The 23,687-nt window shown below is 48.1% G+C and overlaps 1 protein-coding gene across 2 annotated transcripts in view; it reads right to left on the bottom strand.

Moving 5' to 3' along the window:
* The window catches only part of robo1 (roundabout, axon guidance receptor, homolog 1 (Drosophila)), a 664,161-nt gene that overhangs the window by 24,972 nt on the left and 615,502 nt on the right, over positions 1 to 23,687 (bottom strand). For both annotated transcript variants that reach the window (XM_082966738.1, XM_082966739.1), the window contains 3 exons: positions 5,452 to 5,606; positions 2,193 to 2,579; positions 1,227 to 1,340 (listed from right to left, as the gene is read on the bottom strand). In XM_082966738.1, coding sequence (XP_082822864.1) covers positions 1,227 to 1,340; positions 2,193 to 2,579; positions 5,452 to 5,606 — 656 coding nt within the window. The remainder of the gene's footprint in view (positions 1 to 1,226; positions 1,341 to 2,192; positions 2,580 to 5,451; positions 5,607 to 23,687) is intronic.

The raw sequence follows: 23,687 nt of genomic DNA, 5'->3' as shown, positions 1-23,687 counted from the left end.
ACCAAAAACGCAGTCATTTTTCAACTGTAATGTTCCCCATTGCCAAGAGAAAATAGAAAATGTGAAAGAAATGACAAAACATCTGAGGCCAATTAACAGCAGCCAATAAGAATGAGAAGCCAATGAGCTGTGAGCTCAGCGAGCACAGAGGGCTGCTCTTTAATGAGCTGAACTTCATATACAATATCAGAATGGATCCTGGGCGTTATGGAGGCAGTGTTGCATTCCCTCTGGAATGTGTGTCATTAGTCCTTGTCCAGAAACAAACACTGCATATCTGATGAGATTATCCTCCTCTTTGCAGGAATGAAGGGGACGGTAATTCATGTTTGTTTAATTAATGTTTTGTCTGAGCAACAAGGAACAGTCTAACTAGTCTAACTAGGTTTTTATTTTTTTTCTGTTAGAAGCACATGGGATTGAAAAAACTGACTGGAAACTGACGAAGACCGGAAACAGACAGGAAAAAGAAAGAGACTGGAAACACACAGACTGCAAACGGACACAGACTGGAAACAAACACAGACTGGAAACACACAGACTGGAAACTGACTGGAAACACACACAGACTGGAAACTGACTGGAAACACACACAGACTGGAAACTGACTGGAAACAAACACAGACTGGAAACACACAGACTGGAAACTGACTGGAAACACACACAGACTGGAAACTGACTGGAAACACACACAGACTGGAAACACACAGACTGGAAACTGACTGGAAACACACACAGACTGGAAACTGACTGGAAACACACACAGACTGGAAACTGACTGGAAACACACACAGACTGGAAACTGACTGGAAACACACACAGACTGGAAACACACAGACTGGAAACTGACTGGAAACACACACAGACTGGAAACTGACTGGAAACACACACAGACTGGAAACTGACTGGAAACACACACAGACTGGAAACAGACTGGAAACTGACTGGAAACACACACAGACTGGAAACTGATGCTTGGGATGTTTTACATTTTCCCTCCACTGAAGGCATTTTAATTTCTCTTCAAGATACTGACATGGAAATGAATCAAAATAACAATTTTAAAGCATCATGCATTACATTATTAGTCCCAGTACGATGTATTGCCTTCGAGGAAAATAAGGTCGGGAAACAACAACAAAAGTGATTCACTAAACATCCACGCAGTAAAACACCAGCCATATAGCTGTAGATACTGATTTACCCCCCGTTCCCCACTCTCTCACCGGAGGTGCTGCTGCTGCCATGGTCAGAGCTGTTGTAGGAGCCCTGGGTGTGGGCCTCGTGGGTCTGGTTATAGAGGATGGTAGTAGCCATGGGACAGTCCCCTCTGTAGTGGTCTGGTAAGGGAGAGGAGGAGGATGGTAAGCATGAGGAAGGTGGGCAGCATACACTAGATTATCACATTAGAAAAGTATAGATAGCCTATGGAAATGAAGGACAGAAGGGGACATTATGATATCAAAAGATCCATAGAGACTGTTTGAGTTTAACTGACTAATGATCACAGTTAGGGTAACACAAGAGCTAACAATGTAACAACACATCTAAATAATGATCTTAACCTGTGATGTGTTAAAATGTGTGTCATACACCTCTAATAAGTTGAAATGTAAGTTGAAACTGTCTGAATAAACAGTCCGGTAGATGCTGTCTTCCTAAGAGTGCTGAGAGAGAAGACATGCAATTTCTGTTCCATACAAGAGACCATGACGAAACTGAAAACGGTGTCACTAAAGTAGCAGCTATTTTCTGCAGGTAAGAACAAGGTGATGACAGTTTAGTTCAGTGCCTGTCAGTTCCAACAGAAATGGATATCTCTCCTTCAGATACCTGACACCTGGAGAAAATCCTTACAGCTGTAGCTACGAGACTTGATCAATGAAGAACAACCCAGACAGTAAAGACAGAAACTCAGGCCTGACCCAGAATGTAGAGCAGAGATTGTATATGAACACAGAGAGGAAAGAGGAGTTAGGAAAATGCATAGTAGACAATGAGAGGGAGACTGATGATGCTCTCTATTCATATGACTGAATGGGGGCAGCAGGGAAGCCAGTGAAAAAGGAACATTCTTCAGCATGGTGGGCCCATCCACAGGGAGAAAAGGAAATAAAGAAGGGAAGAAAGAAAGATGGAAGACGGCTATGGTTTGACCTCCTAACCTCCACTGATTCCCACCACACACTCACCCTTGTTCAGCTTGTTCTGCTCCATGATGTTATACTGGTGGAGCTGTGAGGTCATTTCCTGTTGCTTCTGCTCCTGAACAGGGGTGGGTTTCCAGCCGTGTTTCTCGTTTGTCTCCCCTCCCCCTCCTACCCCTCCACTCCCTCTGTCTCTGTCTGTGTTGATGTTGTTTCCCAGGATAGAAGACTGAATGAGCTGTGTGGTGGCGTACGGGGTGGGCTGTCCCCCTGGCCCAACGAAGCGTCCGTCCTTCAGGTTGGGGCTGTTGAAGGTCTTCATCTCGTTGATCTTGTTGGAGAGGTCCACGTCTACGTACACTCCTCCCTCCGGCACCATCAGGTTGGTCTGCTTGCTCTCCATCTGGTTGTTATAGTTGGCGATGCAGTCGGCTGGATAACATGGGGAGCGGGTGCAGGGTGAAAGGTTTAGTCAAAGACCAGACTAGCTTCTATAGCTAGGTTCAGAAGAAGAGGTTTGCCAAGTGCTGAATGGCACAAATGGCATTGTATTCAGTTGTATTCACTGGCATCATATTCCGGAAAAAAAATAAGCTGAAAAGATTAACATTTCAGAATGACACAGAAATAAATCAGCCCGAGTCATTTGTACCTTTCAACAGATCACTGTGCCCTCAGTCTAGACAGCTATATATATTTCAGTGCAAACTACAGTTCATTATGTACGTCAACTATCCCTATCTCGTTCAGGTGAGTGACTGGAGCAGTATTATACTTCCACTGGCTGCTCTCTCTGTCTTTCTGTCTCGATAATGTCTTTGTCTCATCCACAGCTCAACGTGTTTGTCATCTCTATTCTCCCCGTCAGACGCCAGGCCAGGAGGCTTTGCTCATTGAGAAGGACAGTGGAACATGTCTGTATCAGAAGGTTGGAAGGAAGCGTGCAGCAAAGAGCTCCACTGACAGATCCAATTTTCTCTGGCTCATAAAATATTCAAATCCTCCAGCAGACCTGAGAGCCAGCCTTGCGGTAAATATCAAGGACGGCTACAGGTAGAACAACTGAGCGCACGTGAACCTTACATTTCCAAGAACCGAGGGATATCTGAGGCACTTCAGAGGTAGATGTGGAGAAAGGGCCCCTATGTGTTAGATAAAGGGATATTAACTCGTATCCCTCGGCTCTGTCACCTAGCCGCTGATCCTGTTAAACCTTCACAGGGTTTAGGTTGGCCACACAAAGCAGCCAGCACCAGGCCTGCTCCTTAACGTCTTACACATGCAGTGAGTGAGAAGTGCTTTTAGCATTTCATCTCATCTCAAACAAACTCACAGATTGTCATCAGAAGCAATGTTAGGGAAAAGTTAAACACACCACGGAATGAAAAGTCGGATTAGGTTTTCTTGTGTTGACTGTGATGGGTAACTTTAGAAGATGGGTATCTATTTTATGGGTACAGTGTTTCTTTGTCCTTGAGTAAGTCGCTTAACCCAGGGGAAGCACAGCAAATAGTACAACAGAACATCTGCTACACTAGGATTGTGTGTAAGCCTGTTTGGGGAGACGATTGAAGCCAACAATGTAAATGAGTCAATGAGTGGGTAGGAGACGCTACACTACTGTACTATCTGTCAGACGCTACAGCTGGAGAGACGCCTGCCGCGTGACCAAACGCTTGTTCAAACGACTACTGTACATCTCTTTTACTTTAGTTCAACTTCTAAGCCTACTGTATGTCAAAGGGAGGTTCAGGGCTGGGGTCCACGTTTCCTAGTTAAGTCCTACCTATGTGTGTAAAACCTCAAATCCTTTGTCCCCACCATGCACCAAGAGACATACTTCTCCCTCCTCTACCAGCTGTTGACCCTCTTTCTCTGTAGAGTGTGAGTACTTAGCGCTCTTGTGTGTGTGTGTGTGTGTGTGTGTGTGTGTGTGTGTGTGTGTGTGTGTGTGTGTGTGTGTGTGTGTGTGTGTGTGTGTGTGTGTGTGTGTGTGTGTGTGTGTGTGTGTGTGTGTGTGTGTGTGTGTCTTTGGCTTCAGAGCCAAACTCAATCCCTATTGTTTATAGAAAGTACTGCTGACTGAGAGGTCACCTGGAGGTGTACCATAACCCTCCCTCCCTCCGTTACTGTCCATCTCTTCTGCTCTCTTTACTTTCCTCCCAACTCCCTCGTTCTTTCTCTTTCTCTGTCCAATTTTCTTCCCCTCTACTTTCTCTCTCCATTTATATCTGTGTATGCTACATATCCTCCCTCATCATTTCCTCCTTCGTTCCCTTTCTATCTATGCACTCTTCCAGGTACCTCTCTTTCTCTCCATCTCTCCATCTCTTCACCCGGTGTTGGCTGCAGTCTGCAGTCCTGCCCTGATCTCTACCACTGCTCCACATTTCTAAAATAACTGAGCACTTAGTGGAAATGACATTACAGGCTATAACAACAGTATGGAAATTAGCAGAGCAAATCGATTTGCAGCAGAGTAAACCCATAAGGCCCATCCAGCGTGCTCCTTTTATTTCCTGCCTAAAACCACCCCGCTTTAACCTGAAATAAATCAAACACACATACTCCTACTCCTAAGCCTCCCTTAAGGTTTTTTCTTATAGAGACCTCGCGAGGAGAGAGGTAAGAGAGAGAAGTCTCAAGGGAGCTAACCCAGATATGGGATTTCACTTCACTTCTCTCTGCTTTCTACCGACTAGGTCCGCTGGTTTTTATGATTCTTATCCATGCTTTGCTTTCAGAGCAGGGTGTCATGCACACCAAAAATCTGAGGGGGCACAAAGTACGTGAGAATGGCTGGGTGTTGGTCCAGAGGGGGACTAGAATTTAGCATTTTTCAAACACCTGAAACAGCTTTTTCCTGCAACCATAATCATTATGCTTAATTCTATGAAGAAATGTATGTATATTTTTCTGCATATCTAAGTATACCTCTTGAGCTGTCTGTATCCTCCTGACTGGTAGTTTAAAATATATATATAATAATAATATATATATATATGCTTCTCTGCATCGCTGCTAAAATCCTGAAAGGAATGTGAGTCTTATTCAGTACATTTATTAATTGCTTGCTTTTATGAAGTCTACCAAACAGATTGGGAATCTATCTGGGCTAGCTAAAGCCAACTTCAGAAAATTGCTAAGTGGCTAGTAGTATTACACAGAAAAAACTAAAACAAAACAAATATATATATATTTAACAGGACAAATCTGAGGGGGCATGTGCCACTTTGCCCCCATGGATAACTGTTTTAGTACAGTTTATGTTTGGGTGTGTTGTTCCAGCGTGTAGCGTACTCACCTGGGCGGCTGTATGTAGCCAGGTTGCTGTCACTGTTGCCCTGTCCTGCGGTGCAGCAGTTCATGCTACAGTCGTTGTGATTGGAGCAGGAGTTGGGCCAGGTATCAGCCAACCAGGGCTGGGTAGCAGACTCCCCAATGTTCAGCAAACCTGGCCTGGAAGGATGGGGTACAAAACAGCCAACACTGACTAACAATGGAAAATGCTGCACCACTATAGCACAGCAAGAATTCATATTGATATGACTAACAAGAGCATGTCATGTAATGAATGGGGTTTTAGGCAGATCGATGGGGATTCACTCAATTCCAGATTGATATACTGAAATGATCCCTATAGCTAGGCATTAGGTTGTTGTTTTACAGGAAATTATCTCTCCCTCTCCTTCCTGCTCCCTGCTCCACTGGCCTTGCATTAGAGGAAAGCTCAGATAAATAGATGATGTGCTCTTGACTTGTCCATGGCCGATGACACTGTTTCACTGAGCGTTAGAAAGCCAGACAGAACTCACTCCCATTGATGGAAAATACACGTCCGCAAAACACTCACTGAACCTCCAACGCTCCACCAAGCCACCAACGCTCACTGAACCACCAACGCTCCACCAAACCACCAACACTCACTGAACCATCAACGCTCCACCAAACCACCAACGCTCACTGAACCACCAACGCTCCACCAAACCACCAACGCTCACTGAACCACCAACGCTCCACCAAACCACCAACGCTCACTGAACCACCAACGCTCCACCAAACCACCAACGCTCACTGAACCACCAACGCTCCACCAAACCACCAACAGTCACTGAACCACCAACGCTCCACCAAACCACCCCAACGCTCACTGAACCACCAACGCTCCACCAAACCACCAACACTCACTGAATCACCAACGCTCCACCAAACCACCAACACTCACTGAACCACCAACGCTCCACCAAACAGCCAACACTCACTGAACCACCAACGCTCCACCAAACCACCAACACTCACTGAACCAACAACGCTCCACCAAACCACCAATGCTCACTGAACCACCAACGCTCCACCAAACCACCAACACTCACTGAACCACCAACGCTTCACCAAACCACCAACACTCACTGAACCACCAACGCTCCACCAAACAGCCAACACTCACTGAACCACCAACGCTCCACCAAACAGCCAACACTCACTGAACCATCAACGCTCCACCAAACCACCAACATTGAAAGTACTGAACAGAACTGAGATCAAAGGAGGTCACGGACATCTCAACTTACCCACTAAGTGCTTCAGAACAGAAGAGGAGTGCAGTAGGATATCCATCTCCTGTCCTGGTTTCTATCTAATTTACACCATCTGAACAGACTACCGGCTCTCTGCTGTCTGAACAGACTACCGGCTCTCTGCTGTCTGAACAGACTACCGGCTCTCTGCAGTCTGAACAGACTGCCAGCTCTCTGCTGTCTGAACAGACTACCGGCTCTCTGCAGTCTGAACAGACTACCGGCTCTCTGCTGTCTAAACAGACGACCAGCTCTCTGCTGTCTAAACAGAAGACCAGCTCTCTGCTGTCTGAACAGACTACCAGCTCTCTGCTGTCTGAACAGACTACCAGCTCTCTGCTGTCTGAACAGACTACCACCTCTCTGCTGTCTGAACAGACTATCAGCTCTCTGCTGTCTGAACAGACTACCAGCTCTCTGCAGTCTGAACAGACTACCAGCTCTCTGAACAGACTACCAGCTCTCTGCTGTCTGAACAGACTACCAGCTCTCTGCTGTCTGAACAGACTACCAGCTCTCTGCTTTCTAAACAGACTACCAGCTCTCTGCTGTCTAAACAGACTACCATCGCACAGCTGTCTGAACAGACTACCAGCTCTCTGCTGTCTGAACAGACTACCAGCTCTCTGCTGTCTGAACAGACTACCAGCTCTCTGCTGTCTGAACAGACGACCAGCTCTCTGCTGTCTGAACAGACTACCAGCTCTCTGCTGTCTGAACAGACTACCAGCTCTCTGCTGTCTGAACAGACTACCAGCTCTTTGCTGTCTGAACAGACTACCAGCTCTCTGCTGTCTGAAACAGAATAGCATCTCTCTGCTGTCTAAACAGACTACCATCCTTCAGCTGTCTAGACAGACGACCAGCTCTCTGCTGTCTGAACAGACTATCAGCTCTCTGCTGTCTGAACAGACTACCAGCTCTCTGCAGTCTGAACAGATTACCAGCTCTCTGAACAGACTACCAGCTCTCTGCTGTCTGAACAGACTACCAGCTCTCTGCTGTCTGAACAGACTACCAGCTCTCTGCTTTCTAAACAGACTACCAGCTCTCTGCTGTCTGAACAGACTACCATCGCACAGCTGTCTGAACAGACTACCAGCTCTCTGCTGTCTGAACAGACTACCAGCTCTCTGCTGTCTGAACAGATGACCAGCTCTCTGCTGTCTGAACAGACTACCAGCTCTCTGCTGTCTGAACAGACTGCCAGCTCTCTGCTGTCTGAACAGACTACCAGCTCTTTGCTGTCTGAACAGACTACCAGCTCTCTGCTGTCTGAAACAGAATAGCATCTCTCTGCTGTCTAAACAGACTACCATCCTTCAGCTGTCTAGACAGACGACCAGCTCTCTGCTGTCTGAACAGACTACCAGCTCTCTGCTGTCTGAACAGAATAGCATCTCTCTGCTGTCTAAACAGACTACCATCACTCAGCTGTCTAGACAGACTACCAGCTCTCTGCTGTCTAAACAGACTACCAGCTCTCTGGTGTCTGAACAGAATAGCAGCTCTCTGCTGTCTGAACAGACTACCAGCTCTCTGCTGTCTGAACAGACTACCAGCTCTCTGCTTTCTAAACAGACTACCAGCTCTCTGCTGTCTGAACAGACTACCAGCTCTCTGCTGTCTGAACAGACTACCAGCTCTCTGCTGTCTGAACAGACTACGATCGCTCAGCTGTCTAAACAGACTACCAGCTCTCTGCTGTCTGAACAGAATAGCAGCTCTCTGCTGTCTGAACAGACTACCAGCTCTCTGCTGTCTGATCAGACTACCATCTCTCTGCTGTCTGAACAGACGACCAGCTCTCTGCTGTCTGAACAAACTACCTTCGCTCAGCTGTCTGAACAGACTACCAGCTCTCTGCTGTCTGAACAGACTACCATCGCTCAGCTGTCTAAACAGACTACCAGCTCTCTGCTGTCTGAACAGACTACCAGCTCTCTGCTGTCTGAACAGAATACCAGCTCTCTGCTGTCTGAACAGACTACCAGCTCTCTGCTGTCTGAACAGACTACCAGCTCTCTGCTGTCTGAACAGACTACCAGCGCTCTGCTGTCTGAACAGACGACCAGCTCTCTGCTGTCTGAACAGACTACCGGCTCTCTGCAGTCTGAACAGACTACCGGCTCTCTGCTGTCTGAACAGACTACCGGCTCTCTGCAGTCTGAACAGACTACCAGCTCTCTGCTGTCTAAACAGACGACCAGCTCTCTGCTGTCTAAACAGACGACCAGCTCTCTGCTGTCTGAACAGACTACCAGCTCTCTGCTGTCTGAACAGACTACCAGCTCTCTGCTGTCTGAACAGACTACCAGCTCTCTGATGCCTGAACAGACTATCAGCTCTCTGCTGTCTGAACAGACTACCAGCTCTCTGCAGTCTGAACAGACTACCAGCTCTCTGAACAGACTACCAGCTCTCTGCTGTCTGAACAGACTACCAGCTCTCTGCTGTCTGAACAGAATAGCAGCTCTCTGCTGTCTGAACAGACTACCAGCTCTCTGCTGTCTAAACAGACTACCATCGCACAGCTGTCTGAACAGACTACCAGCTCTCTGCTGTCTGAACAGACTACCAGCTCTCTGCTGTCTGAACAGAATAGCAGCTCTCTGCTGTCTAAACAGACTACCAGCTCTCTGCTGTCTGAACAGACTACCATCACTCAGCTGTCTAGACAGACTACCAGCTCTCTGCTGTCTGAACAGACTACCAGCTCTCTGCTGTCTGAACAGACGACCATCTCTCTGCTGTCTGAACAGACTACCAGCTCTCTGCTGTCTGAACAGACTACCAGCTCTCTGCTGTCTGAACAGACTACCAGCTCTTTGCTGTCTGAACAGACTACCAGGTCTCTGCTGTCTGAACAGAATAGCAGCTCTCTGCTGTCTGAACAGACTACCAGCTCTCTGCTGTCTGAACAGACTACCATCTCTCTGCTGTCTGAACAGACGACCAGCTCTCTGCTGTCTGAACAAACTACCTTCGCTCAGCTGTCTGAACAGACTACCAGCTCTCTGCTGTCTGAACAGACTACCATCGTTCAGCTGTCTAAACAGCTTTCCAGCTCTCTGCTCTCTGAACAGACTACCAGCTCTCTGCTGTCTGAACAGACTACCAGCTCTCTGCTGTCTGAACAGACTACCAGCTCTCTGCTGTCTGAACAGACTACCAGCTCTCTGCTGTCTGAACAGACGACCAGCTCTCTGCTGTCTGAACAGACTACCAGCTCTCTGCAAATGAACAGACTACCAGCTCTCTGCTGTCTGAACAGACTACCAGCTCTTTGCTGTCTGAACAGACTACCAGCTCTCTGCTGTCTGAAACAGAATAGCATCTCTCTGCTGTCTGAACAGACTACCATCGCTCAGCTGTCTAAACAGACTACCAGCTCTCTGCTGTCTGAACAGACTACCAGCTCTCTGCTGTCTGAACAGAATACCAGCTCTCTGCTGTCTGAACAGACTACCAGCTCTCTGCTGTCTGAACAGACTACCAGCGCTCTGCTGTCTGAACAGACGACCAGCTCTCTGCTGTCTGAACAGACTACCGGCTCTCTGCAGTCTGAACAGACTACCAGCTCTCTGCTGTCTGAACAGACTACCGGCTCTCTGCAGTCTGAACAGACTACCAGCTCTCTGCTGTCTAAACAGACGACCAGCTCTCTGCTGTCTAAACAGACTACCAGCTCTCTGCTGTCTGAACAGACTACCATCGCACAGCTGTCTGAACAGACTACCAGCTCTCTGCTGTCTGAACAGACTACCAGCTCTCTGCTGTCTGAACAGATGACCAGCTCTCTGCTGTCTGAACAGACTACCAGCTCTCTGCTGTCTGAACAGACTGCCAGCTCTCTGCTGTCTGAACAGACTACCAGCTCTTTGCTGTCTGAACAGACTACCAGCTCTCTGCTGTCTGAAACAGAATAGCATCTCTCTGCTGTCTAAACAGACTACCATCCTTCAGCTGTCTAGACAGACGACCAGCTCTCTGCTGTCTGAACAGACTACCAGCTCTCTGCTGTCTGAACAGAATAGCATCTCTCTGCTGTCTAAACAGACTACCATCACTCAGCTGTCTAGACAGACTACCAGCTCTCTGCTGTCTAAACAGACTACCAGCTCTCTGGTGTCTGAACAGAATAGCAGCTCTCTGCTGTCTGAACAGACTACCAGCTCTCTGCTGTCTGAACAGACTACCAGCTCTCTGCTTTCTAAACAGACTACCAGCTCTCTGCTGTCTGAACAGACTACCAGCTCTCTGCTGTCTGAACAGACTACCAGCTCTCTGCTGTCTGAACAGACTACGATCGCTCAGCTGTCTAAACAGACTACCAGCTCTCTGCTGTCTGAACAGAATAGCAGCTCTCTGCTGTCTGAACAGACTACCAGCTCTCTGCTGTCTGATCAGACTACCATCTCTCTGCTGTCTGAACAGACGACCAGCTCTCTGCTGTCTGAACAAACTACCTTCGCTCAGCTGTCTGAACAGACTACCAGCTCTCTGCTGTCTGAACAGACTACCATCGCTCAGCTGTCTAAACAGACTACCAGCTCTCTGCTGTCTGAACAGACTACCAGCTCTCTGCTGTCTGAACAGAATACCAGCTCTCTGCTGTCTGAACAGACTACCAGCTCTCTGCTGTCTGAACAGACTACCAGCTCTCTGCTGTCTGAACAGACTACCAGCGCTCTGCTGTCTGAACAGACGACCAGCTCTCTGCTGTCTGAACAGACTACCGGCTCTCTGCAGTCTGAACAGACTACCGGCTCTCTGCTGTCTGAACAGACTACCGGCTCTCTGCAGTCTGAACAGACTACCAGCTCTCTGCTGTCTAAACAGACGACCAGCTCTCTGCTGTCTAAACAGACGACCAGCTCTCTGCTGTCTGAACAGACTACCAGCTCTCTGCTGTCTGAACAGACTACCAGCTCTCTGCTGTCTGAACAGACTACCAGCTCTCTGATGCCTGAACAGACTATCAGCTCTCTGCTGTCTGAACAGACTACCAGCTCTCTGCAGTCTGAACAGACTACCAGCTCTCTGAACAGACTACCAGCTCTCTGCTGTCTGAACAGACTACCAGCTCTCTGCTGTCTGAACAGAATAGCAGCTCTCTGCTGTCTGAACAGACTACCAGCTCTCTGCTGTCTAAACAGACTACCATCGCACAGCTGTCTGAACAGACTACCAGCTCTCTGCTGTCTGAACAGACTACCAGCTCTCTGCTGTCTGAACAGAATAGCAGCTCTCTGCTGTCTAAACAGACTACCAGCTCTCTGCTGTCTGAACAGACTACCATCACTCAGCTGTCTAGACAGACTACCAGCTCTCTGCTGTCTGAACAGACTACCAGCTCTCTGCTGTCTGAACAGACGACCATCTCTCTGCTGTCTGAACAGACTACCAGCTCTCTGCTGTCTGAACAGACTACCAGCTCTCTGCTGTCTGAACAGACTACCAGCTCTTTGCTGTCTGAACAGACTACCAGGTCTCTGCTGTCTGAACAGAATAGCAGCTCTCTGCTGTCTGAACAGACTACCAGCTCTCTGCTGTCTGAACAGACTACCATCTCTCTGCTGTCTGAACAGACGACCAGCTCTCTGCTGTCTGAACAAACTACCTTCGCTCAGCTGTCTGAACAGACTACCAGCTCTCTGCTGTCTGAACAGACTACCATCGTTCAGCTGTCTAAACAGCTTTCCAGCTCTCTGCTCTCTGAACAGACTACCAGCTCTCTGCTGTCTGAACAGACTACCAGCTCTCTGCTGTCTGAACAGACTACCAGCTCTCTGCTGTCTGAACAGACTACCAGCTCTCTGCTGTCTGAACAGACTACCAGCTCTCTGCTGTCTGAACAGACGACCAGCTCTCTGCTGTCTGAACAGACTACCAGCTCTCTGCAAATGAACAGACTACCAGCTCTCTGCTGTCTGAACAGACTACCAGCTCTTTGCTGTCTGAACAGACTACCAGCTCTCTGCTGTCTGAAACAGAATAGCATCTCTCTGCTGTCTGAACAGACTACCATCGCTCAGCTGTCTAAACAGACTACCAGCTCTCTGCTGTCTGAACAGACTACCAGCTCTCTGCTGTCTGAACAGAATACCAGCTCTCTGCTGTCTGAACAGACTACCAGCTCTCTGCTGTCTGAACAGACTACCAGCGCTCTGCTGTCTGAACAGACGACCAGCTCTCTGCTGTCTGAACAGACTACCGGCTCTCTGCAGTCTGAACAGACTACCAGCTCTCTGCTGTCTGAACAGACTACCGGCTCTCTGCAGTCTGAACAGACTACCAGCTCTCTGCTGTCTAAACAGACGACCAGCTCTCTGCTGTCTAAACAGACGACCAGCTCTCTGCTGTCTGAACAGACTACCAGCTCTCTGCTGTCTGAACAGACTACCGGCTCTCTGCAGTCTGAACAGACTACCAGCTCTCTGCTGTCTAAACAGACGACCAGCTCTCTGCTGTCTAAACAGACGACCAGCTCTCTGCTGTCTGAACAGACTACCAGCTCTCTGCTGTCTGAACAGACTACCAGCTCTCTGCTGTCTGAACAGACTACCAGCTCTCTGATGCCTGAACAGACTATCAGCTCTCTGCTGTCTGAACAGACTACCAGCTCTCTGCAGTCTGAACAGACTACCAGCTCTCTGAACAGACTACCAGCTCTCTGCTGTCTGAACAGACTACCAGCTCTCTGCTGTCTGAACAGAATAGCAGCTCTCTGCTGTCTGAACAGACTACCAGCTCTCTGCTGTCTAAACAGACTACCATCGCACAGCTGTCTGAACAGACTACCAGCTCTCTGCTGTCTGAACAGAATAGCAGCTCTCTGCTGTCTAAACAGACTACCAGCTCTCTGCTGTCTGAACAGACTACCATCACTCAGCTGTCTAGACAGACTACCAGCTCTCTGCTGTCTGAACAGACTACCAGCTCTCTGCTGTCTGAACAGACGACCATCTCTCTGCTGTCTGAACAGACTACCAGCTCTCTGCTGTCTGAACAGACTACCAGCTCTCTGCTGTCTGAACAGACTACCAGCTCTTTGCTGTCTGAACAGACTACCAGGTCTCTGCTGTCTGAACAGAATAGCAGCTCTCTGCTGTCTGAACAGACTACCAGCTCTCTGCTGTCTGAACAGACTACCATCTCTCTGCTGTCTGAACAGACGACCAGCTCTCTGCTGTCTGAACAAACTACCTTCGCTCAGCTGTCTGAACAGACTACCAGCTCTCTGCTGTCTGAACAGACTACCATCGTTCAGCTGTCTAAACAGCTTTCCAGCTCTCTGCTCTCTGAACAGACTACCAGCTCTCTGCTGTCTGAACAGACTACCAGCTCTCTGCTGTCTGAACAGACTACCAGCTCTCTGCTGTCTGAACAGACTACCAGCTCTCTGCTGTCTGAACAGACGACCAGCTCTCTGCTGTCTGAACAGACTACCAGCTCTCTGCAAATGAACAGACTACCAGCTCTCTGCTGTCTGAACAGACTACCAGCTCTTTGCTGTCTGAACAGACTACCAGCTCTCTGCTGTCTGAAACAGAATAGCATCTCTCTGCTGTCTGAACAGACTACCATCGCTCAGCTGTCTAAACAGACTACCAGCTCTCTGCTGTCTGAACAGACTACCAGCTCTCTGCTGTCTGAACAGAATACCAGCTCTCTGCTGTCTGAACAGACTACCAGCTCTCTGCTGTCTGAACAGACTACCAGCGCTCTGCTGTCTGAACAGACGACCAGCTCTCTGCTGTCTGAACAGACTACCGGCTCTCTGCAGTCTGAACAGACTACCAGCTCTCTGCTGTCTGAACAGACTACCGGCTCTCTGCAGTCTGAACAGACTACCAGCTCTCTGCTGTCTAAACAGACGACCAGCTCTCTGCTGTCTAAACAGACGACCAGCTCTCTGCTGTCTGAACAGACTACCAGCTCTCTGCTGTCTGAACAGACTACCAGCTCTCTGCTGCCTGAACAGACTATCAGCTCTCTGCAGTCTGAACAGACTACCAGCTCTCTGAACAGACTACCAGCTCTCTGCTGTCTGAACAGACTACCAGCTCTCTGCTGTCTGAACAGAATAGCAGCTCTCTGCTGTCTGAACAGACTACCAGCTCTCTGCTGTCTAAACAGACTACCATCGCACAGCTGTCTGAACAGACTACCAGCTCTCTGCTGTCTGAACAGACTACCAGCTCTCTGCTGTCTGAACAGAATAGCAGCTCTCTGCTGTCTAAACAGACTACCAGCTCTCTGCTGTCTGAACAGACTACCATCACTCAGCTGTCTAGACAGACTACCAGCTCTCTGCTGTCTGAACAGACTACCAGCTCTCTGCTGTCTGAACAGACGACCATCTCTCTGCTGTCTGAACAGACTACCAGCTCTCTGCTGTCTGAACAGACTACCAGCTCTCTGCTGTCTGAACAGACTACCAGCTCTTTGCTGTCTGAACAGACTACCAGGTCTCTGCTGTCTGAACAGAATAGCAGCTCTCTGCTGTCTGAACAGACTACCAGCTCTCTGCTGTCTGAACAGACTACCATCTCTCTGCTGTCTGAACAGACGACCAGCTCTCTGCTGTCTGAACAAACTACCTTCGCTCAGCTGTCTGAACAGACTACCAGCTCTCTGCTGTCTGAACAGACTACCATCGTTCAGCTGTCTAAACAGCTTTCCAGCTCTCTGCTCTCTGAACAGACTACCAGCTCTCTGCTGTCTGAACAGACTACCAGCTCTCTGCTGTCTGAACAGACTACCAGCTCTCTGCTGTCTGAACAGACTACCAGCTCTCTGCTGTCTGAACAGACGACCAGCTCTCTGCTGTCTGAACAGACTACCAGCTCTCTGCAAATGAACAGACTTCCAGCTCTCTGCTGTCTGAACAGACTACCAGCTCTTTGCTGTCTGAACAGACTACCAGCTCTCTGCTGTCTGAAACAGAATAGCATCTCTCTGCTGTCTAAACAGACTACCATCCTTCAGCTGTCTAGACAGACGACCAGCTCTCTGCTGTCTGAACAGACTACCAGCTCTTTGCTGTCTGAACAGACTACCAGCTCTCTGCTGTCTGAACAGAATAGCATCTCTCTGCTGTCTAAACAGACTACCATCACTCAGCTGTCTAGACAGACTACCAGCTCTCTGCTGTCTGAACAGACTACCAGCTCTCTGCTGTCTGAACAGAATAGCAGGTCTCTGCTGTCTGAACAGAATAGCAGCTCTCTGCTGTCTGAACAGACGACCAGCTCTCTGCTGTCTGAAGAGACTACCAGCTCTTTGCTGTCTGAACAGACTACCAGCTCTCTGCTGTCTGAACAGACTGCCAGCTCTCTGCTGTCTGAACAGACTACCAGCTCTCTGCTGTCTGAACAGACTACGATCACTCAGCTGTCTAAACAGACTACCAGCTCTCTGCTATCTGAACAAACTACCTTCGCTCAGCTGTCTGAACAGACGACCAGTTCTCTGCTATCTGAACAGACTACCAGCTCTCTGCAGTCTGAACAGACTACCAGCTCTCTGAACAGACTACCAGCTCTCTGCTGTCTGAACAGACTACCAGCTCTCTGCTGTCTGAACAGAATAGCAGCTCTCTGCTGTCTGAACAGACTACCAGCTCTCTGCTGTCTAAACAGACTACCATCGCACAGCTGTCTGAACAGACTACCAGCTCTCTGCTGTCTGAACAGACTACCAGCTCTCTGCTGTCTGAACAGAATAGCAGCTCTCTGCTGTCTAAACAGACTACCAGCTCTCTGCTGTCTGAACAGACTACCATCACTCAGCTGTCTAGACAGACTACCAGCTCTCTGCTGTCTGAACAGACTACCAGCTCTCTGCTGTCTGAACAGACGACCATCTCTCTGCTGTCTGAACAGACTACCAGCTCTCTGCTGTCTGAACAGACTACCAGCTCTCTGCTGTCTGAACAGACTACCAGCTCTTTGCTGTCTGAACAGACTACCAGGTCTCTGCTGTCTGAACAGACTACCAGCTCTCTGCTGTCTGAACAGAATAGCAGCTCTCTGCTGTCTGAACAGACTACCAGCTCTCTGCTGTCTGAACAGACTACCATCTCTCTGCTGTCTGAACAGACGACCAGCTCTCTGCTGTCTGAACAAACTACCTTCGCTCAGCTGTCTGAACAGACTACCAGCTCTCTGCTGTCTGAACAGACTACCATCGTTCAGCTGTCTAAACAGCTTTCCAGCTCTCTGCTCTCTGAACAGACTACCAGCTCTCTGCTGTCTGAACAGACTACCAGCTCTCTGCTGTCTGAACAGACTACCAGCTCTCTGCTGTCTGAACAGACTACCAGCTCTCTGCTGTCTGAACAGACGACCAGCTCTCTGCTGTCTGAACAGACTACCAGCTCTCTGCTGTCTGAACAGACTACCAGCTCTCTGCTGTCTGAACAGACTACCAGCTCTTTGCTGTCTGAACAGACTACCAGCTCTCTGCTGTCTGAAACAGAATAGCACCTCTCTGCTGTCTAAACAGACTACCATCCTTCAGCTGTCTAGACAGACGACCAGCTCTCTGCTGTCTGAACAGACTACCAGCTCTTTGCTGTCTGAACAGACTACCAGCTCTCTGCTGTCTGAACAGAATAGCATCTCTCTGCTGTCTAAACAGACTACCATCACTCAGCTGTCTAGACAGACTACCAGCTCTCTGCTGTCTGAACAGACTACCAGCTCTCTGCTGTCTGAACAGAATAGCAGCTCTCTGCTGTCTGAACAGAATAGCAGCTCTCTGCTGTCTGAACAGACTACCAGCTCTCTGCTGTCTGAAGAGACTACCAGCTCTTTGCTGTCTGAACAGACTACCAGCTCTCTGCTGTCTGAACAGACTGCCAGCTCTCTGCTGTCTGAACAGACTACCAGCTCTCTGCTGTCTGAACAGACTACGATCACTCAGCTGTCTAAACAGACTACCAGCTCTCTGCTATCTGAACAAACTACCTTCGCTCAGCTGTCTGAACAGACGGCCAGCTCTCTGCTATCTGAACAAACTACCTTCGCTCAGCTGTCTGAACAGACTAGCAGCTCTCTGCTGTCTGAACAGACTACCATCGTTCAGCTGTCTAAACAGACTACCAGCTCTCTGCTGTCTGAACAGACGACCATCTCTCTGCTGTCTGATCAGACTACCAGCTCTCTGCTGTCTGAACAGACTACCAGCTCTCTGCTGTCTGAACAGACTACCATCTCTCTGCTGTCTGAACAGACGACCAGCTCTCTGCTGTCTGAACAAACTACCTTCGCTCAGCTGTCTGAACAGACTACCAGCTCTCTGCTGTCTGAACAGACTACCATGGTTCAGCTGTCTAAACAGACTTCCAGCTCTCTGCTGTCTGAACAGACTACCAGCTCTCTGCTGTCTGAACAGACTACCAGCTCTCTGCTGTCTGAACAGACTACCAGCTCTCTGCTGTCTGAACAGACTACCAGCTCTCTGCTGTCTGAACAGACGACCAGCTCTCTGCTGTCTGAACAGACTACCAGCTCTTTGCTATCTGAACAGACTACCAGCTCTCTGCTGTCTGAACAGACTACCAGCTCTTTGCTGTCTGAACAGACTACCAGCTCTCTGCTGTCTGAAACAGAATAGCATCTCTCTGCTGTCTAAACAGACTACCATCCTTCAGCTGTCTAGACAGACGACCAGCTCTCTGCTGTCTGAACAGACTACCAGCTCTCTGCTGTCTGAACAGAATAGCATCTCTCTGCTGTCTAAACAGACTACCATCACTCAGCTGTCTAGACAGACTACCAGCTCTCTGCTGTCTGAACAGACTACCAGCTCTCTGCTGTCTGAACAGAATAGCAGCTCTCTGCTGTCTGAACAGACTACCAGCTCTCTGCTGTCTGAAGAGACTACCAGCTCTTTGCTGTCTGAACAGACTAACAGCTCTCTGCTGTCTGAACAGACTGCCAGCTCTCTGCTGTCTGAACAGACTACCAGCTCTCTGCTGTCTGAACAGACTACGATCACTCAGCTGTCTAAACAGACTACCAGCTCTCTGCTATCTGAACAAACTACCTTCGCTCAGCTGTCTGAACAGACGACCAGCTCTCTGCTATCTGAACAAACTACCTTCGTTCAGCTGTCTGAACAGACTAGCAGCTCTCTGCTGTCTGAACAGACTACCATCGTTCAGCTGTCTAAACAGACTACCAGCTCTCTGCTGTCTGAACAGACGACCATCTCTCTGCTGTCTGAACAGACTACCAGCTCTCTGCTGTCTGAACAGACTACCAGCTCTCTGCTTTCTGAACAGACTACCAGCTCTTTGCTGTCTGAACAGACTACCAGCTCTCTGCTGTCTGAAACAGAATCGCATCTCTCTGCTGTCTAAACAGACTACCATCCTTCAGCTGTCTAAACAGACTACCAGCTCTCTGCTGTCTGAACAGACTACCAGCTCTCTGCTGACTGAACAGACTACCAGCTCTCTGCTGTTTGAACAGAATAGCAGCTCTCTGCTGTCTAAACAGACTACCAGCTCTCTGCTGTCTGAACAGACTACCAGCTCTCTGCTGTCTGAACAGACTACCAGCTCTCTGCTGTCTGAACAGAATAGCATCTCTCTGCTGTCTAAACAGACTACCATCACTCAGCTGTCTAGACAGACTACCAGCTCTCTGCTGTCTGAACAGACTACCAGCTCTCTGCTGTCTGAACAGAATAGCAGCTCTCTGCTGTCTGAACAGAATAGCAGCTCTTTGCTGTCTGAACAGTCTACCAGCTCTCTGCTGTCTGAACAGACTACCAGCTCTCTGCTGTCTGTACAGACTACCAGCTCTCTGCTGTCTGAACAGAATAGCATCTCTCTGCTGTCTAAACAGACTACCATCACTCAGCTGTCTAGACAGACTACCAGCTCTCTGCTGTCTGAACAGACTACCAGCTCTCTGCTGTCTGAACAGAATAGCAGCTCTCTGCTGTCTGAACAGAATAGCAGCTCTCTGCTTGCCCAAACTTCCACATCATGAACCCAGGGCTGACATGTTACATTTGAAGCAGCCAGACTAAATAGCCTTATAATTAAATGTGACGATCTACTAGGGCCCAAAGGCTATACTACCACTACATAACAAACGGCATGTATTACCTGGTATTTCTCTCCCACCACTACCCCTGGAACAATCCAACCTGTCAGATATTCACATTGTATTGAGTTTTCTTTTTCGTGTCCTATTCAAATGACTTATTCAGCGTTTCCAGTCATTCATTTTGATTAATGAACACATTAATACAATCTCCAAATGGCTCCTCAATCACCTGAGTGGTTCAGTGGAGATAGAGAATGGTGATTGTCTTTGAGCAGAGCTCCCATGTCCAGGCTGTAGAACTGACTCAGTCACATAGCACGGTAATAACAAGACCATATAGACAGACACATAACGACTATGGAACAATAGCCAACCATATAGATACTTTGAGCACAAAGAGAGGACAATACCGAAACACTGCTTTACTTCAAACAAGTCTGTAGATACATTAGCATCAATGTGTGTTATAGATGATTGAGGAAACTCCAAAATCAGTGTCTGAATGTATGAGTGTCTCAGTACGGGTGACTAGCAGGTAGTCTGGAAAACAACACATAGGCTACTGGTCTCTGTCACACCCTCTTCTGTATCACTCCTCCCATCTCGTCCCATAGGGCCATCCAATCTAAAGAGTAGGGTGTGTGCAAACACTACTATATCCATCTCTGAGTGCGTTAGAGTGATGCTATGGCACGGCCTTGTGGCCAGACATGGTGCTCTTCTCTGTGGGATGCAGAGGATGGGGGTTTGGGCAGATGAGATAATCCTTTGTTCCTCTTCTCCTTCTTCCCTTCCCTTCCCTTCCCTTCCCTTCCCTTCCCTTCCCTTCCCTTCCCTTCCCTTCCCTTCCCTTCCCTTCCCTTCCCTTCCCTTCCCTTCCCTTCCTCTGCCGGGGCTGTAAGCATTAGGAAGTAAAAGCCCTCCCCCTAGTGTCCTATAGAGGAAGGTACACCTTCACTCCCATGCACGTTATACCACCCATGTATCTGTCTCTTGGAATATGGTATTATGATCCATATGTTAAGTTCAATTGTTTCAGAATCATACAGAGGAGACAAACATAGACGTGCACAACACTCCCTCTCAAAGTATACATGAACACAACACTACCTCTCATAGCAGACAGGTACACAACACTCCCTCTCATAGTAGACACATACACAACACTCCCTCTCATAGCAGACACATACACAAGACTCCCTCTCATAGCAGACACATAAACAACACTCCTTCTCATAGTATACATGTACAAAACACTCCTTCTCAAACTAGACAGGTACACAACACTACCTCTCATAGTAGACACGTACACAACACTGCCTCTCATAGCAGACATGCAGACAACACTCCCTCTCATGGTAGACAAGACAGTAGACATGTAGACAACACTCCCTCTAATAGTAGACATGTAGACAACACTCCCTCTCACAGTAGACAACACTCCCTCTCATAGGAGACATGTAGACAACACTCTCTTTCTCATAGGAGACATAGAGACAGCACTCCCTCTCATAGGAGACATGTAGACAACACTCCCTCTCATAGGAGACATGTAGACAACACTCCCTCTCATAGTAGACATGTAGACAGCCCTCCCTCTCATAGGAGACATGTAGACAACACTCCCTCTCATAGGAGACATGGAGAAAGCACTCCCTCTCATAGGAGACATGTAGACAACACTCCCTCTCATAGGAGACATGTAGACAACACTCCATCTCATAGTAGACATGATAGTAGACATGTAGACAACACTCCCTCTCATAGTAGACATGTAGACAGCACTCCCTCTCATAGGAGACATGTAGACAACACTCCCTCTCATAGTAGACATGAAGACAACACTCCCTCTCATAGGAGACATGGAGACAACACTCCCTGCCATAGTAGACATGTAGACAACACTTCCTCTCAAAAGAGAAATGTAGACAACACTCCCTCTCATAGGAGACATGTAGACAACACTCCCTCTCATAGGAGACATGTAGACAACACTCCCTCTCATAGTAGACATGTAGACAGCCCTCCCTCTCATAGGAGACATGTAGACAACACTCCCTCTCATAGGAGACATGGAGAAAGCACTCCCTCTCATAGGAGACATGTAGACAACACTCCCTCTCATAGGAGACATGTAGGCAACACTCCATCTCATAGTAGACATGTAGACAACACTCCCTCTCATAGGAGACATGTAGACAACACTCCCTCTCATACTGTAGTAGACATGTAGACAACATTCCCTCTCATAGTAGACATGTAGACAACACTCCCTCTCATAGTAGACATGTAGACAGCACTCCCTCTCATAGGAGACATGTAGACAACACTCCCTCTCATAGTAGACATGAAGACAACACTCCATCTCATAGGAGACATGGAGACAACACTCCCTGCCATAGTAGACATGTAGACAACACTTCCTCTCAAAAGAGAAATGTAGACAACACTCCCTCTCATAGGAGACATGTAGACAACACTCCTTCTCATAGGAGACATGTAGACAACACTCCCTCTCATAGGAGACATGTAGACAACACTCCCTCTCATAGGAGACATGTAGACAACACTCCCTCTCATAGTAGTTATGTAGACAGCACTCCCTCTCATTCTGTAGTAGACATGTAGACAACACTCCCTCTCATACTGTAGTAGACATGTAGACAACACTCCCTCTCATAGTAGACATGTAGACAACACTCCCTCTCATAGGAGACATGTAGACAACACTCTCTCTCATACTGTAGTAGACATGTAGACAACATTCCCTCTCATAGTAGACATGTAGACAACACTCCCTCTCATAGGATACATGTAGACAGCACTCCCTCTCATAGTAGACATGTAGACAACACTCCTTATCATAGGAGACATGTAGACAACACTCCCTCCCATAGTAGACATGTAGACAACACTCCCTCTCATAGGAGACATGTAGACAGCACTCCCTCTCATAGTAGACATGATAGTAGACATGTAGACAACACTCCCTCTCATAGTAGACATGTAGACAACACTCCATCTCATAGTAGACAAGATAGTAGACATGTAGACAACACTCCCTCTCATAGTAGACATGTAGACAACACTCCCTCTCATAGGATACATGTAGACAACACCCCCTCTCATAGTAGACATGTGGACAACACTCCCTCTCATAGGAGACATGTAGACACCACTCCCTCTCATAGTAGACATGTAGACAACACTCCCTCTCATAGTAGACATGTAGACAACACTCCCTCTCATAGTAGACATGTAGACAACACTCCATCTCAAAGTAGACATGTAGACAACACTCCCTGCCATAGTAGACATGTAGACAACACTTCCTCTCAAAAGAGAAATGTAGACAACACTCCCTCTCATAGGAGACATGATAGTAGACATGTAGACAACACTCCCTCTCATAGGATACATGGAGACAGCACTCCCTCTCATAGTAGACATGTAGACAACACTCCCTCTCATAGTAGACATGTAGACAACACTCCCTCTCATAGTAGACATGTAGACAACACTCCAAATCATAGTAGACATGATAGTAGACATGTAGACAACACTCCCTCTCATAGTAGACATGTAGACAACACTCCATCTCATAGTAGACATGATAGTAGACATGTAGACAACACTCCCTCTCATAGTAGACATGTAGACAACACTCCCTCTCATAGGAGACATGTAGACAACACTCCCTCTCATAGTAGACATGTAGACAACACTCCCTCTCATAGGAGACATGTAGACAACACTCCCTCTCATAGTAGACATGTAGACAACACCCCCTCTCATAGTAGACATGTGGACAACACTCCCTCTCATAGGAGACATGTAGACAACACCCCCTCTGATAGGAGACATGTAGACAACACTCCCTCTCATAGTAGGCA

Source organism: Salmo salar, chromosome 20 (assembly GCF_965601325.2).
Source record: "Salmo salar chromosome 20, fSalSal1, whole genome shotgun sequence".
Classification (NCBI taxonomy): domain Eukaryota; kingdom Metazoa; phylum Chordata; class Actinopteri; order Salmoniformes; family Salmonidae; genus Salmo; species Salmo salar.
Note: the sequence above shows the minus strand (reverse complement) of the source record. Positions and strands in the feature narration are given on the sequence as shown.